Below are 18,215 nucleotides of genomic sequence, written 5' to 3'. Positions count from 1 at the left end.
ATGTTAAGGTCCCAAGCTTGTGTAAGAGGCAAACACACAGAGGCAATGCTGGTGATAGCACTGATCCTTGATTATTTTAAGGTCATTATTGTTATCCCCTTTCTTGGTTATGTATATCAAGAATTAAGTTGCAGGTTCCAGTATCACCACTGGTCCTTGGTCAAATGGCTAAACTGGGCGATTCTGACATTAGTCGCTTAGCAAATGACCAGATGTTTTGGGGGGAAAGACTTGGAAAGTGTCCATCCTGATGACCTTACGTCGGTGCTATTAGCCTGGATGAGGCCTTGTGCAAATTTGAAAGAAGGGGATAGTTTGCTGGCAAAGTTTAGAATTAGGGCCTACAGACAGTGATATTTTCACGGACATCAAAAAATTCCTGCACATAGGCTGTACCTTACCAGTTACCTCCAGTGAAGCTGAGCGCTCATTTTCTAGGCCGTACCTTACTAGTGACCCCCAGTGAAGCTGAGCGTTCTTTTTCTGGCTTAAGGAGGATTAAAAACCACATGAGATCAACGTTGGTGACCCTGGTTCTTATGTATATTCAACATTTCATGAATATTAACATACGAATAATATATGAAGAGTTCGCAAGGAAAATCAAGAAAAGGTTGTTCAAGTCATGTATTTCGCTCGATTAAACTTTAAGATTAGAGAATCTCGCTTATAGTAAAACCTAAAATACCAAAGATATATATATATATATATATATATATATATATATATATATATACACGAAAAAATTAAACACACACATTCATACACAACAACAAAACAAAATCGGTTCTAAATGTGGAAGCCTCCTCGTTGCTAGAACTGGTAATTAATGAACGGCTACCATCCATTAGTTTTTCGTCGTAAATAGTCTAAACACAGAAGTTTCTCCTGGCGGAAAAAAGCTGGACCTGCGCCTGCATTATCATTTCAAACTTATTATATTATAGTGCGTTTAATTCAAAGCTGAAATATCAGTTGGAATTTGATTAAGGGAGTTTTTCACCCAGACACCCGAATAAACAATTTTGTAAAATTTGCTCAAAGCTATTGGCTACTTTAAAACCCTATTTAAATGTATATTTATTCAGTTTTAAGTTCGCCCACTAAGAATTCATGCAAATAATTTTTTGCGCTATCTCAGTGGTAGAGCTTTCGCTTCGTAATCGGGAGGTCGTGGGCTCGAACCTCGCTCGCACCATGGTCGAGTTAAACTTTAAAAGACGTGAAAATGCCCCCTTTGCCAAACGCTCGACATGAAGAAGTGATAATCACGGGTCTTTCGGATATGACCTTAAACACAAAGGTCCTGTGTTGCGCCAGGTCTTGACACGGTAAATAATCCTCATTGCTACCACCCTGAGCGCCAAACATAGGTCTCAATTTGTGGTACTTCTTCTACAGCTGGTGACGTCTCATTATGAGTGAATTTTTTTCGACCAACCACATATCTGCATCGCATTCATGAGGCTATCATTAGAATCTGTAAAGATATCGACGGCAAAACCATTAGAAATATAGATATTTCGTAAATATATTAATAGTCACAGAATATACATATAGTGAATACATTAGTAGTGCTAAAAAGATAATCTTTCCTTCAAGCGATGTTCTTGAATCAATGCGCTTGTGCGGAAAAGGTACATATATGAAGAAAACAAAACGGATTATCTTTTATTCAAGGAATGCAACGAATCTCGCAGTAACAGGAAATGTCGAAAAGAAGTAGTGTATTCTTCATTTTCTCTTGATTCACACGAAAAGTGACCAAGAATAAATGTTTTGGTACGTACGGTACACTTTCCATGATGACACACTGGCGCTCAGTAATTACATGTAGCTCAAAGTAGACTAGTGATACACATGTGGTGCGGAGTACTGGTATGCACATGCACTGAATTTGGAAAAAAGACTCGTCGGCTTTCCTATTTACATGTTGTTTTTCACTTTAAAATACATGTACGTGTCTACATTACATAGATTGCTTCCGAATATTATTAGTGCTCTCGGTCAAATCGAGATCTACATAAGGGACTGTATTTTGAAAATCTCTAGGTACAACACTGTAAATTGTTTGAATTCCTTAATCATTCCCCGCTGCGATTTCATCCAGTATTTCTGTACAAGCTACCTCGTCTATTCCAGACACAGTGGAACTTCTCTAAACCGACCGTCTGCCGGACTGAATGAAACGGCCGGATTACAGGGGTGGCCAGTTTCCGGAGAACTTAGCATTTAGTTATATTTCATCTCAATCACCAATAGTTGTAATTTTTTTCTTACAACGAACCATTAGTGTAATTCATAAGGACTATCATTTCATTCTTGGAAATAAAACCAATTAGATAACGAACAGTTTTATTTTAGCGCTAGAACTAAATAAAACGTGGATAAACAATGTCACTATATATAGATAAACAGACACACGAACAGGATAGAAACACTTCATATAAATAGCACTGCATTTCATAAAAATCAAAACACGGGGTAGGTGTTATCCACTTTGTACATGTATTAGAACCACACAGGTCGGTCTAACGCCGAGGCCATTGCACCGGGGGATGGAATGTAGCGTTGCAAAGCTTAAACTCTTGAAGAAAAGTATGGAATCGACTAAATTCCAGTAGTTAAAAGTTCAGTGTCGGTACCGTTTATGATTAACTAGAAAGGTTCTTAACACTTTGATTTGAACATCTACTAGCTATGACAAACTAGCTTAGTATGAGACATCTTCGCTAGTAAGGATTTTACGATCCGCTCCGCTACTCAATGTTGTAGATCATAAACCCTTGGCTAGCGAAGATGGAAGGTTGATGGCTATGTGTAAAGGATCTGCAGTTATCAGTCAGGCAAATACATGCATGCTAGAAAATCCCGTGACCATTTCACATGGAATTCAATAGAAGTAATCTACTAGCCAGGTCCAACCTGCTTATGCAGTTTAATTTCGAAATGACTAAGGGTTCAGCATTAATCCACCGGACACTATCAACCGCCCAACTGAGAGAGTCAAAGCTATACATGTATGTTGACCTTACCTATTTTTGTACCACACAATGCGATTTCCATCCCCATAGATTATTACAGCTTATGAAAGGAATGAAATCAAATGTGGGCAAATCTCGTGACATTGGCAAACAAACTATGATCTGCCAGCGGCAAATCTCGTGACATTGGCAAACAAAATATAATCTGCCAGCGGCAAATCTCGTGGCATTGGCAAACAAAATATAATCTGCCAGCGGCAAATCTCGTGGCATTGGCAAACAAAATATAATCTGCCAGCAGCAAATCTCGTGGAAAACGAAATATAATCTGAACAAATATCATAACATTGGCAAAAAAATGTAATCTGGGTAGATCTCGTAATACTGGCAGTTTTCAAATGACCGTGGCTGAAAATTGCGTTTCCATCACACACACACACACACACACACACACACAATTGAGACTATTATAGTTGAACTCGGGTGAGTCGTAGCCAGAATCTTAATCTGGAATATTGGACTGAAAGTAGATTTAAACCGTGAATCATAGAGGACTTCTTTATAAAGATGTAGCCGGGACTTTTATGTCAGTAGTCAGGCAAATACATGCATGCTAGAAAATCCCGCGACCATTTCACATGGAAAATTCTGAAGGGAAATCAATTGTAATGAGAGTTTAACGAGACAAGATGGTTAAGAGAAGGTACATCCCATATTTTTCAAATGAAAAAGATATATATGATCACAAATGGGTATTTGGTAAAAAATATATACATTGTAATAATAAATAAGATGGAGCATATCGCTAGCGCTTCAACTAAAATAAGGTTTATCAACATGAAGCTGCCTGTATGTGTGTTAAACTGTTCACGGTATTTGACGTAATCAATTATGATCTTGAAAATTTACCATAATGTTGTTGATGTATTCACTCAGGTACAAATTCAAAATGAATTATATCAAGGGACATAAAAAAATATCAAAGCAATTCGCAATCCCCCATTTAAGTTTGATGTAAAAAATAAAATGTTTGATGTAGGTTCCTGAATTTGGACTTTCATCTGTGTTGTAAACTGAACAATATCTGCATACCAGATGTTATGATACACGCACGCAGGTGAGAATTCTGTGCCGATATGACTTGCATATGTAAATATTTTAAAGACCATTAACTCGATCACCGACTTTTTATATAACTTTCAAATGGGGTTGACCTCTTTCAGTGACATTTTATGTCAAATAAGATTTTTTGAATCCTGGTACATGTACCTTTGTTCAATAGACATGATCAACTTTTCTTTGAAAAGAATACAATGATTTTTCGATTAAATGATAAATATTTCTTGCATATAAAGCAGTTTTCGTGCCAAATAGTTTAATAGGACGTGATCATTCTATAAAAAACAATGTTATTTTGTTGAAAATTATCAAACCCTCCTCGAAGCTGTCATACAAAGCGAATCGGTGCACAACCTTAAAAGCAATTTTGTTTGTTAGTCTCATTCACTCTAAATCGTTTCGTTGTTATCTTTCGAGATGAAGTCGTTGGTTTTTCTTTTCATCGTAACGGTGTTAGACTGGGCGATCGGAGCCGGGGCTGGAGCCGGGCGTGACCCTCCGTACAAAGGCGATGTTACATTGTTTATGAGATCCCACGACAAGGTCTACACTTTTAAAGTCCGTGGAAGAACGTTATTATCGAGGCGTCACGTCATCAAGTAAGTGCTCAACAATATTGTGAGTTTTTAACTTTTTATAAAGGGTATAAGTCATTTCATAAGGTGTAGGGCAAAAACTGTTGCCTGAGAGTTTTAATCCGAGAACAACAGTTCTTGCCAAGGGGCTGACAAAATTATATTTTGCCTGAATTCAGCATACGATTATTTTTACACCGAAACGCTATTGCAGACAATTGGTATGATTTACAGGAAATCCACAGACAGAAATGTACGAGTTATCACTCAGGAAAAAAATAAAATAAAAATCAAAGATAATGCAACATTTAGTATACAGTTAAAGATTGAATACAACCTCATCAATAGTACTTTTTCCTCTCCTTATGACTCTATGACACGAAAGTGCTTTGATTTAATTGTTCGGGCAAAGTATTTATCACGTCAGTGGCCGATACTTATATTATCGTGTTCACACTATATACATATGTAGTGTCCAATTTTCGTAGAGATATGGTTAAAAATAACAATATTGCGTATTTGAAAAATGGCTACACGCCACTGTATGAGAAGGTTCATCAAGAAAATACGGATTTCCAATTCTCCAAACGTCATTGTATTAAAAGAATTAATTTCTTTTTTCCATTATGTGTATTTTAAGCCTCAGAGAAAAATTTGAAAAGGAAAGAAGAAAAGGAAAAAAGAACGGTAACAAATTCACAGAGATTTTGAGGTCTGAAAACACCACAGCCATCAACGAAATAATTCACCAGCGTTTTGAGCGGCAGTTTGATGTAATTTATCCAGGTACTACAAGTTTAATTATTTATCTATTTTGATTGATTTCTTTTAAAAATGACTCAAAACTAAAGCTCGGCGAAGAATTATATTCGTCCTAAAAACATACACGTAATTACGTGTGTGAGTGTGAATAAGATATGATATATTTACATTCCCAACACTTTACAATGAAAACTACAATGGGAACTTTAAACTTGTGTTGTTTTTCATTTGCCATTGATCAGTATTCGTAGTCAATATCACATTTAACGTTGACGTCGTGAAAGCGTAGCTGTTCCGATTTGTTGAAATGGGATAATAAGAGGACATCTTCAAATAATAGTATTTAATTCTAATGTGAAAACAAGATATGATTATAATCTACCGATTATAAAGTCTCCCAAACGAAGTACCGGTGTATAAGAGTGACTTTTTCTGGGTATATAGATGTACTACTATTTTCCTCCCTGGACAAAATCCATGCCAATTTTAATTTCATTTGAAAAATCTAGATCACGAAGACTATGATTTTGAAATTTAAAAAAAACAACCCTTTTTTTCCTTCAGTAAAACTGGTGTCACTAGACCTTGATCTTAGTTTGTAGGTCCCAACATCCTCTTATCATTTTTGATGATCCCATGTCTCTATCAGTCCTGGTTCTAAAGTTATATAAGTTTATACAATCAAGGTCAGAGGTCAAGGTGACTGGATATACTATTTTGTTGGTCACTACACCCTTTTATCATTTCTAAAGATCCCAGGTCTCTATCAGTCCCAGTTCTAGAGATACACCAGACTTGTGTTTAAGGTTAAAGGTCAAAGCCATGCCTCCAACAATAGAAAAAAAAGCAGATCACATGGTGTTTTGCAGCGTGTGCAACATTGACTTCAGCTGCGGTCACGTAGGCAAAAATGACTGCCACAGACACGTTCAGAGTAAACAACTTAAAGACCTATCGAAGCTGAAAGTGTCTAATAAGTCAATGACTAGATTCATGGATATTTCTAACAACTCTGAACTTAACCGCCAGCGTCAGGGCCGTAACTGCCGATGAGGCAGACGAGGCAACTGCCTCGTCTGATTTTTTGGCAAAAAAGAAAATAAAATTATATAAATGTTATATTATAGGATATATGTTTAAAATGAAGACAAGCACCTTTGTCTTTGACACCATATTACGATTCTTTACATAGTACAAATGAAACACAAACATGATAAATTGGGATTTAAAAAGTGTCATTTTCAGTCGTAAAGTCAATCGGCGGCCCCCAATCCCCTGCCTCCCCTGATTTAGAACCCTACTTACGGCCCTGAGCGTGCAATAACTAGTAAAGTAAATGCTGTTTATTTCAATATGGTGTATTTATTTTTGTTCCATATTTTATCAAATTCAAATTGTTTTGAAATTAAGGGATAAATGTTATGGATGTAGAGAATTGCTATGGTATTTTATGAAATACGACAAATTTAAATAATGATGGAAAAGCATGATAATTACACATTACTACAAAGGAGTTGTTCATATAAAAAAGGGTTTAACAACCCGCATAGCATTTTTTGTTATATTCAACTTTTATACTGACAAAGTGCTCAAAATACTGACAACTTGGTTCTAGAATACTGACATCAGTCGGACGGGATCAACAGATCTGTAATCCCCTTCAATTAATATGAAAACAAAATCATTTCTGCACATCCAGATACATTGGCCTATCATATCCTTGAATAGCTATTACTTTCTTCATCTGGTTACGGGGAACGGTGTCGGTAAGAGAAAGAAGCGGAAGATTGATTGATTGATTGATTGATTGAATATTGTTTAACGTCCATCTCGAGAATATTTCACTCATATGGAAACGTCACCATTGCTGGTGAAGGGCTGCAAAATTTAGGCCTATGCTCGGCGCTTATGGCCTTTGAGCAGGGAGGGATCTTTATCGTGCCACACCTGCTGTGACATGGGACCTCGGTTTTTATGGTCTCATCCGATGGACAGCCCCATTTAGTCGCCTTTTACGACAAGCAAGGGGTACTGAGGACCTATTCTAACCTGGATCCCCACGGGATAAAAGCGGAAGAATAACAAGCTATTACTGTGTTGGGATGCCAACACAAATGTCCCCGAACACCTCCCCATGTCAGAAATAATTTGTTATGCCAGAAATGGACTCAGGATCATAAATAAACCCTAGAAACTAAATTTGGTTGAAATCCGACAAACTTGATTTTTGGAAGCCATTGTCTTAAATGGCGGCCATTTTGAAAAAATTGAAAACTGAATGGAAGGAAATACTGATGCTAGAAATGAACTGTGGACCCTCAATTGACCCCAGAACCCAAATGTCGTAGAGATTTTAACACTTTCAGATATTTCGGTATATGGCGGCCATTTTTGAAAATGGCGGATCCCAAAAAAAATTGATGACGGGAATGGACTTGAGGTCATCAAATTACCCTAGGAACTTCGTTTGCGAGACTTAATTAGAGTAAAAATGTTTATATTTTGATATATATAATGCTAATAACACACGATGGGGTGAAGACAAAATTTCCATTGCACTTTTTTTTTAACATCTTAACATATTACCAGCATAGTATACATGTATTCTCTTTAGAAAAGTGGACAGGCATAGCCTACAAGTGGATGTAAGGTATACCTGTCCACTTCTCTAAAGAGAATAAATATACATGTAGATGTCAAATAACAGAGTACGAACGTAACCCATGCGTATACCTTTTGAACTATGAGTTCCCTACATTTCCGGAAATAGCACACTCGATGTATCAGGCTGTATTCTACGGAAGCCGATTGGTGCCAGGGTATAGAATTAATATTCATTTTAACTGGTGGCCACCACTTAATCTATGTGGCGGCCGCCACTTAATTTATATTCAACTCCCCCCCCCCCTCTCTCTCTCTCAAAATCAAAGGGGTGCAATCCCTGTAATATCCCTCTCCAATGCTTAGTAATATGTACAGTGTATGTGATATACAATTAAGAGCATTATTGTTTTTCGATTGTGCTGTTAATTTACAACTCCATATAAATGTTCACGATATCAAATGTCGACATATTCGCGCTCGAGCAAATCTTCGTTTGTATATGCCTGTAAACGGTATGGTTTTGTACGGAAGTCGATATGTAACAAGGTATAGAATTAATATTCATTTAACTGGCGGTCGCCACTTAATTTAACTGGCGCCCGCCATATAAATTAACTGGCGGCCGCCACTTAATCTATTCATGGCGGCTGCCAATTTCAAAAACAATTTAACGGAGGAAAATTTGTCTTCTACGATTGTTGACAAGCAGAATAGGAACTTAAACATTTCTCTTTTGCCCAAACTTCATACTCCTAAATTGGAGGGAGGGGGCACCATTCGTCCTTCAATCCATCAGTTCATTCATTATTACATGTACATTTTTACCATTCATTACTACCACCAAAAGAGTGGGGTGGGGGCCAATCCGCCAATCAATCTTATTTTACATTTGAAAATAAGTTTGCATGTGAAAAAAAAAGAATGTTGTCAAAAAAGTGAAGGGTCGGCACCATGGTTCTGCTCGTCAACAATTGTATAAGACAATTTCTCCTCCGACTGTCCAATATGAGTTAATAATTAAATGGCGACCGCCAGATAAATCAAGTGGCGACCACCAGATAAATTAAGTGGCTGTCGCCAGTTAAATTAAGTGGCGGCCGCTAGTTAAATGAATATTAATTCTATGCCTATCGGCTTCCGTAGTATTCTAAATATTGGATCATTCCCTCTTGCCTTTCAGGAACAAAATGGTGCGGGAAGGGTAATGATGCGACGCACTACGAAGACTTGGGGACCGAGGTAGAAGTGGACATGTGCTGTCGAGATCACGACAGTTGCGATATGTCGATCGAGGCTGGGAAAAGTAACTACGGACTGACAAACGATGGTTATTTCACTGTGTAAGTTTATGTTATCATACGGTTGTATGGTCATGAAACTATGCCGGGATCAATCTAATATCATCAGATAGGGGAGTTCATCATGAAACAGAATACATGCACTGTAGTGTAGATATTAAAACAAATTCTTTTCGACCCTCCGTATTTTCAGAACTTTGTAAAAAGTTTGAATTAGATTGTCTGATACTTAAACATCGTTTCATTGTGTATGCAGGTACACTATATATCTATCAGATAATACATTTTTGTGACGTCATTCTTTTGTTCTCAGAGTCTTATAAGACTAGACTAGTTGTAATCCAATATTATTGTGATGAGTCCAGTAGTATTTTCATCCTATAAGCTATAAACATTGGCCCCGCAATGTTATCCCTTAAAGCACCCCCATCTATCTGGATATGCCAGTTTAGCCATCTTATAACAATATCGATATTCACTGTATTGTAAGTAAGATGCAACACTCCGATGATCTATTGTGTTAGTTACGGGACTGGTCACTCGCATCTAGCTCTGCGCGGCTTGTGCAAGTGCAGTGTCTAGCATATTAGACCATCTTCGTTTTGGATCCCTTACATAAAATACCTTAGCGGTAGCGAAGTGGTTTGGACGTTTGCTTCGGGATACCCGTGTAACGTTGTTCGAACCTAGGATCGGGTCAAAAGCGAGATAGGTTGTGATTGCTCCATCGCCTAGTGCCCCGCCCCAATCTCTAACCAGAGTTATCATTCCCGCTACGCTCCACCAATGTTGTAGCGTAATACGCCCTCTGGTGAGAGATTGGCCCCGCCCGTGACGGTTCGTCAAAATGGAAACACGATAGGCGTCAGCACGATAAAGAATTTGGTAGCGACCTCTAGGAATTTGCTGAGCGATTGTTTTGCGATTAAGGGAGATCACTGAGATATATATATATATATGGAGATTGCTGAGAGATCAGGTGCGACCAAGATATATCACTAAGACTTTCAAAAACGTTGCGTTCTTTGAAAAACTTCAGATAGATTGTTGGGCGATGTTTTTGATCGCTTTGGGCAATCCTTGAGAGACTGGTCGTTGAGAGACTGTCGACAAACGTTGAGAAGGCTATGGAGACTGTGGAGATACATGGGGAATCATTGAGAGATCACGGCGATGGAAAGGGTCTTATGGACGAAGAAGAAACGAACTCATTCTTTTACATTTTACTGTATATGGGATTCTCTAATATTTGACAGATTTCTATTTGCAGAATAATTTGAAATCAGAGTCTACAGTTCTATCATTAAAGTGATATTGTCCTACGGACCCGGTTTAACGATAGAATGCGTCCCATGCATATATACATGTACCCTGTAGCTAAAATAAAAATTGCACTCTGTACATGTTTCGGTAAAAACCATGTCACATATCATTAATATACAACCAAAAAAGTTACCATCACAACTGACTCGTCATTAATCCCATTTTAATTAGCATAGAAAGAGAACTAAAACCTACGAGTTTGAATTTTGCTGTGTACAGCTTCCATTTTACCGGAACTTGTTATTGCGAAAGTGCTCTGCAGCTCCCATATATGGAGATACTAGTATGACCTTTTACGGAAAATGTTACTACGATCTTTACTACGCCGTTATTTTACAGGAATTATAGTTTCAAATAAAAGCTGTAAATTAAGAATCTTTTGATGAAAATTCCGTTCATTGGGCCTGAATGAAGAAAATTAACCAGAATGCACTGGCAAACAGATATCTTTTCCCTTTAGCACTGCGGAGATTATTTCTGCGTGTTCGTTGTTCAGTTCTACAGCTAATTCTGTGTCCATTGCACATCGTACTCTTTTTATCTTCAAGCTCTTTGCGAAAGGTACGTTTCACTGTTTTCCATATATAGTAGTGGGCGTTTCTTCATTAAGCATTCGTTGAATTAATTTAAAGACAGAGGGTCTGATATGATAATACTTTTTCAAAAATTTGATTCTTAAATTACTGTAATAGGTACACTTAAAGAAAAAATGAAACTCATCTTCTACATCTAAGGTACATAAAGGACACAAACGTCTTTCTAAAGGAACATTTTTGTATCTACAATGTACCTGTTTCAATAACTAACCAGTGAGACGATAATCTTAACTTACATATAAACTTTTTATACTGCATAGGAATTCTTTTAGTTAAGTAGGATTGCAAAGTAAAATGGTAAATCAAATGTTTATAAATTCTACATTTTGAGGAAGAGTTGATTTCAGAAAGTGTTGTTTGTTTACAATTATCAAAAATCCGTTGCTTAGCAACTGCAAACATGTATTGTGTCTTCAAAGTACATTGATTTAACCATATGTTCATCAATCCAACATTTGACAAAATACCTTGAACATTTACTACCCAATTTTTACAGTTTTGTTTACTACTCATTTCATCACGCATATAGTCATAACATGATTTCAAGATACAATTTTTTGTTGATAAAAGCTTTAACCAATATTTTAAAATTCGTAATTTTCTCACACATTGCAATGGTAACTCTTGGTGTATGTGGTAGTGTGCCTTACAGGTAAACGAAGGTAGCCTTTCATGTGGTAAACAATATTTTTGTTTTTTGTGTATTTATGAATAGTATGACTTGACAATTCAATCTAACTATTGTAAACTTTATTGCATAAAATTGTATTATATATTGCACTACAAATTCATTAATGTATAACATATATTTGAATATGTAGAACATTGTTGCTGTAAGGAAATAATGTTGATAAATGATCTATATTCTATGGTTTTTCTTTTAATTATCAATTGTAAATTTTAGTATGTTGTACAGCGCTTTAGAGTATTTTTAGATAAGGCGCTATATAAGTGTACTTTTATTATTATTACTTTTATTATTATATATTTGTTGATATTGAATTAAATAAACGATTTAAAAAAAAACTTCTCCATCGTCAACTTCCCATATCTATGTAGCAATAATCCATTATCACCTTCGAATAGTACGTATAGTGTTTATATCTCTCAAGTGATTCGATACGCAAGAGCTTGTTCTGCATATGGTCAGTTTTTAAAGCGAGGATTCTGACAAATAAGTGGATAGTGCAGGGGTTTCAACAGTCTCGTTTAAAGTCAGCATTTTGCAAATTCTATTTTTCTGGATGGCCTAGTATTCTCTAAACAACAAAAAACATGGACGAAATAAACAAAATAGTAACTGTTTAATTTGTTGAGAATAAAAAGTGAAATATCGATGTCATATCCCAAAACATTGGAACACAGATACATACATTGATATGATATGATATGAAATTCATTTGTTAGGAAAAAAATATCAAATATCGGCGCATTTCTCAAAATATTATTTGAAACACAAGTAAAAACATTAGAGCATTGATTTGAAATTTCAACCGATTCTTGAAAAAAGTTTGACCGACTTATAAATGGTTCATTGGCAATTCCCTTCAAAATAACCTTAAAACGATACAACCAACTTATAGGCGAACCGACTTACAGGCGACGAGTATATACGGTAGGTAGTCCTTTACGAAAATTGTAAATTCCATGATCCTAGGGGGTAAGGATTTGGTTTCAGGGTGGTGTCAAAATTATAATAACGATTTGAAGCACTTCTTTAAGTTTGCTGATATTGTGTAAAATCTAAATGCATACTTAGGAATAGCAGAAAAGGATGTACAAAAAATGGTGAATTTCACAACCCAGGGTTTTAAATATTTTTTTTTTAGAGCGTGGCGTTTAACTGTAGATTTTTAATTCACAGTGTATTATCTTTTTTAACCTTGATTATATACATTTCAATACTTTTTGTTTTAGGGTATCTTGTGAATGTGACAAAGCATTTTATGATTGTTTGTCAAACTCCGACTCATTTGATGCAGATGTCATTGGGTTCATCTACTTCGATGTTCTCAGCCCTGATTGCATAAGGAAGAAAAGAGTATGCACGGAATACTCGTGAGTACACGCGTCGGCGGTTCTCTGTTGTTGTTTTTTTTTCCCCCAATCTTTGAAATTATTCAAGGGATTGTCTGTAATTGGTTATTTTGTATTTATCTATTTTATTTATTGTGTTTTGCAGATTCTGGGGAACTGTTTGCACAAAGTGGGAAGAAACCGATGAATATGAACTCGCCTCAAATGAATTAGATTACATATGGTAATACTGTAGTATTCTGTTTGTGATCAAATACTTTTAATTTTTAGATTGTAGTTCAATTCGTCTAATTTTTAAATTGTAGTTCAATTCGCTGTTATATTTTATACTTTTCATCTGTGATAATTTATTACAATTCTTTTATAATTTTTTTTATCTCGGAATTTCCAGCTTTTATTCAATTATCAATGTTATGTCTTTTATAATTATATCATATATTTTCATTAAAAAAGAATGAACATTTGTACATGTATTGTAATTTATTTGTAAGCTGTCTATACCCTGCCCATAATGAATATGTATTTAAAAAAATGAATAATGACATGTGCATCAATCTTTACAAAACTGCTTCAGAATCATGCACACACGTGTACACTGTTATCTGTACCAAACAGCTGTGAAGACAATACACCAATGGATACAATGTTACGTACATTAATACCTTTAGACTATCTTCCCTTTCTTGTTATCATCTGGAATTAGTTATTACAATTGCGCGCATTAATTCAATTATTGCTCTCTTCAATTCAATTGATGCGCGCATCAATTGAATTAATGAGAGCAATAATAGATTTGATGTGCGCATTAATTCAATTAATAAAAGAATTGGCTTTATGACCATGACCTGACCTAGGGTATGTTAAATTTACCTAGAGAAGCCATTGTGCTAAAATAAACTTAATATACATCACAACCAGCCGCAAGACATCTGACCTACTGCCCGAATTAAATAGTGACCTTAACCTAATATCAGAATAGACCAGTAGGTGTGTCGAAGCTTAACTGACTGCCCTGTAATATTAGTTACACAGTTAGTTAGTGACCTGATACGGAAAAATACATGGTGTGAAAAGAAAACCCGTATCGGGCGAGGCGAATGGTGTGAAAAGAAAACCCGTATCGGGCGAGGCGAAGCCGAGCCCGATACGGGTTTTCTTTTCACACCATGTATTTTTCCGTATCAGGTAACTAACTAACTGTGTAACGAATTTATCACGTCGAAGACCTCTAACTGGATATGTGGGGGGTCTATATCATACAACTTAGTCAAATGTCTTTCCTTTTGACACGGCTGCAAGTCGAACCCGACGATAAATAAAATTACTCGCCCAATAAGGATTTTACTCGCATGATACGGTTTTTTTCACGGCGTCATGTGACCAAGATCTGACCAATTAGATTTCAACAATTTTGTCTGAGGCGTGATAATCCCTCATAGGCTGCTTAGCAGCTGCAATAACAAGAGTGATACAAGTTTAATATTTATCAATTGGATCAGAAACAGGATGCAAATTTACATATATGGTGGAAAGGGTCGCATACAAACTTTTTGTGGGGAACTGGGGAGGCGGCCAGTGTGCCAGTTTGACTACCAAAGTAGGGGCAACACAGGGGGCCCTATGTGGACATAAGTGCCCGAACCTGAACGAGTCCCCACGTTCTAAGGGAGGTAGAGATCTCTACGCATCTCACTGGTCTCCTGCGTGCTACCTGGTTTAATTAGCAAGTGCGGAGGAAGCTTGTAGACCCTCCTACAGTTGTCGCAACCTGCACCAGCCTGTAGCATCCCCTCCCTTAGTAGGAGGTGGATGTGGTCCCAGCTATGAACTAGCTGAGAGCCCCACGAATTGAACTTTAGCAACTTATGCAAGAAATTAGTATTTTCTATGAATATCCACTGACCCTTGACCTAGTTTAATGGTCGTCTGGAGGGTACACGTGAAATACCTGCCCCCTGCTTTAGTAGTAGGTGAGAGGAGAGCCGGTTTTGGCGCAGAATTAGTGATCAACTACCCCAACGCACTCCCCAGTCTCGAACCCCCCTAGAAAGATGCGACAATTAAGAAAGAAAAATTACCCAAATTAGTGCATGTAGTAGTTTGACAGCATCCTGGAGACAGCTGGCATCAATCTGAAAACAGGCATGTTATCGATGGTGACATGGAAAGGAATCTGGAAAATAAAGAACAAAGCAGCAGCACACGTAAACACAATTCAATTTGATGATACAAGAAAATGGGTTTGGGTGGGTGGGTATTTTTCACAATGTCTTGAATCTAAGGTTTGAGCAGAATGAAAAGTTAACTCGTTCCCCGTTAGGCGGAATTGTAAGAGGCAAGATAGTTCGAACCAGGTTTATTTCGTAAACGGTACGAACTATATTAGCCAATCTTAATTAATTGTGGACTATTTGATATGTATCAAATAATCTTGATTATTGCTCTATTCAATTCAAATGATGAGAGCATCAATTTCGAAGAAATATTGCTCGCAATAATCAATTTAGAGCTCGGTATAAATAATTTGATTATCTCTTTAATTCAATTGAAGATGTTTTTAATTATTTACAATGCTTTTGTATAAGGAATTAATGTGCGCATCAGTTCTTTTAAAGAGAGCAACAATTCAATTATAGAGATCATCAATTCAATTGTGGATATGTGGAATTGAAAATATCTTTAATTATATAGTTGCTCTCTCTACAACAATAATTGCTCTCATCAAATGATTTAATGCGCGCACTGTATCAATTATTGCTCTCTTCAATTGAATTGTAGCGCGCATCAATTCAATTGTTGATAACATTAATTCATTTAAAGAGATCATTAATTCAATTAAAGCGCGCATCAATTCAGCTGAAAAATTAATGCTATCATCAATTCAATCACATGTAATGCGCGCAATAATTCAGAATTGAAAATATCATTAATTATTTGAAGAGATCTTTGATTAAATGGTTGCGCGCATCAAATGAATTGATGATATCTTCAAATAATTGAAGATATCTTCAATTATTTGAGTTTATGTTAATTTGGCGTTCCATAAAAATGGCCGGTGTTTAACATTCAACAAGCCTTTTATCCAAATTAAAGTTCAGGTCTTTGATATTGCTTTACCAGACCAGCCGCGATGGCTCAAAGGTTCTTGCCGGAGCAGGAGGTAATGGGTTGGAGTCCCACTAGTACCTTGGACGCGTCAAAAACTAAGACATCATCAAAGTACTGTAAAGCGGTTAGCATGCTTCAAGTGATTTGCAACAAAATCATTTGTTTTAAATTTTTGATAATGAAATACATGTACTGTACATTTCATGTACGTCTGTACAATTCATGTACATATAAGATCAGACAAAAATCAGAAATTAAGAAATTGCAATTTTTTTTTACTGAATAACTAGGTCAGTAATAATAAGTACCCCCAGGACCATGGCTTCTTTTTTTCTCTTTCTATCAATTAATATCAAAATGCATATTCAAGAAATTTCCTTAATCAAAATTTCCTTTAATGGGGTAGAAGAATGAAAAATGATAATACATGCATTTTTATGCAAAACCTGTATTTATAATAGACTTCAATGTGACCCCAAGGCCACCTGTGGCACATTCAATCGACATGCACCCAAATTCGGCTTATCGTTTTTAATACATGTGATGGTTTTCCAGTATTTTATACATATTATTCTATTAGATTCATCAATACCCTTACCTAAAGTTTTCATCATGATTTTAATGCAATTTGTTACTCATTGCCTTCCTTTTGAACTACTAGTATTACAAAACCCTCACCTTAACAAAAATCTGCACAGACAAACTTACTTGTTACTAGTTGTGAATCATCCATAATTACATATATATTATTACTACAGTAATTTGATCCGAAGAGTCGGATCACGTCTCGTTGACAGGCGCGGATCATCAGATCACTCTTCGGATCAAGTTACTGTAGTAATGATAAATTTAATATGTTTTACGGCGTGACCGTGTTTGAGGGCGAAGCAAAAAAGTTTTGGCATTAGTATCTATATCCAAAACAGGACAAGAAACAACCCGAAGTTAGCACGCGGACGGAGCTGTATCAAAGCATCCTAATTTTGGACATTTGATCCGCCTATATATTGAACGCGGGAAATATAACGCAATTGATGTAAACAGTATATTGTGACGTCATATTCAGCGTCGTTATTTAGCAAATTTACCAACATAGCGTTTGAACCACAACAAAAAACATGGCGTTAATCGTGGAGTGATTATATATGATTAAGAAAATAAGATTTACATGATTTTACGGATTTTATGTAACATCTCAGAACGACGTGAACTAGGGTAGACGAGATTCAAAATGGAGGAATGCATGTCCACGCGCTAATATTCGAATCGACGCCATTGGTACCAAACTTTTCAAGTTCCATAGGTATGGTTTAATTTTTCATTATTTTCCTATATTTTCCTTTTAAACATGTATATACGTGTTACCTATAGGGAGAGCTCTGCTCTCACGGCCCTCCGGGCCGTGAGAGGGCTTCGCCCTCTATTATTTATAATTTGACAAATAAAAGTGAATATTATGTTAAATACCAATGTGTGTATAAAAGAAACTTTGCAGTTAAGTTTATTGCTTACCTTGCCTCTTAAGAAGTTTCTCTGTTGATTTTTACTCCACATGAAACTTGCACAACAATAGATACATTTACTGTTGAGTTGTCATGCTACTGGCAGAACCACATAAATTGAAAAGGTGCAAATTGAACTGTGGACTGGAGGTTATAAGAGATGACTGCAGGGTGGACACATTACATGCACAACTGTGTATGGCATTTATGCTTACATTATATTTATATGAAATGAATATCATACTGTTTGAACATTCTTTACCCACAATAATGTTTATTTGAAAATGGCAGTTAGCGACTGACATGT

The 18,215-nt window shown here is 36.3% G+C and overlaps 1 protein-coding gene across 1 annotated transcript; it reads left to right on the top strand.

Moving 5' to 3' along the window:
• The first annotated feature begins 4,439 nt into the window (after window positions 1-4,439).
• LOC125651870 (phospholipase A(2)-like) lies at window positions 4,440-13,765 on the top strand. Its single transcript, XM_048880698.2, has 5 exons — window positions 4,440-4,702; window positions 5,319-5,464; window positions 9,225-9,384; window positions 13,179-13,319; window positions 13,444-13,765. The coding sequence occupies exons 1-5, from the start codon at window positions 4,521-4,523 to the stop codon at window positions 13,523-13,525; spliced, it is 711 nt and encodes a 236-aa protein (XP_048736655.2). The 5' UTR covers window positions 4,440-4,520; the 3' UTR covers window positions 13,526-13,765.
• The last annotated feature ends 4,450 nt before the right edge of the window (window positions 13,766-18,215 follow it).

The sequence above is a fragment of the Ostrea edulis genome, chromosome 1 (assembly GCF_947568905.1).
Source record: "Ostrea edulis chromosome 1, xbOstEdul1.1, whole genome shotgun sequence".
In the NCBI taxonomy this organism is placed as follows: Eukaryota; Metazoa; Mollusca; class Bivalvia; order Ostreida; family Ostreidae; genus Ostrea; species Ostrea edulis.
Note: the sequence above shows the minus strand (reverse complement) of the source record. Positions and strands in the feature narration are given on the sequence as shown.

What these genes read in the sequence shown, in the direction of transcription:
- LOC125651870 (XM_048880698.2), top strand. Translation starts at nt 4,521, where the DNA reads ATGAAGTCGTTGGTTTTTCTTTTCATCGTAACGGTGTTAGACTGGGCG. An exon ending in TCGAGGCGTCACGTCATCAA is followed by an intron (nt 4,703 to 5,318) that starts GTAAGTGCTCAA and finishes GTGTATTTTAAG; the next exon opens with CCTCAGAGAAAAATTTGAAA. An exon ending in AACGATGGTTATTTCACTGT is followed by an intron (nt 9,385 to 13,178) that starts GTAAGTTTATGT and finishes TTTTTGTTTTAG; the next exon opens with GGTATCTTGTGAATGTGACA.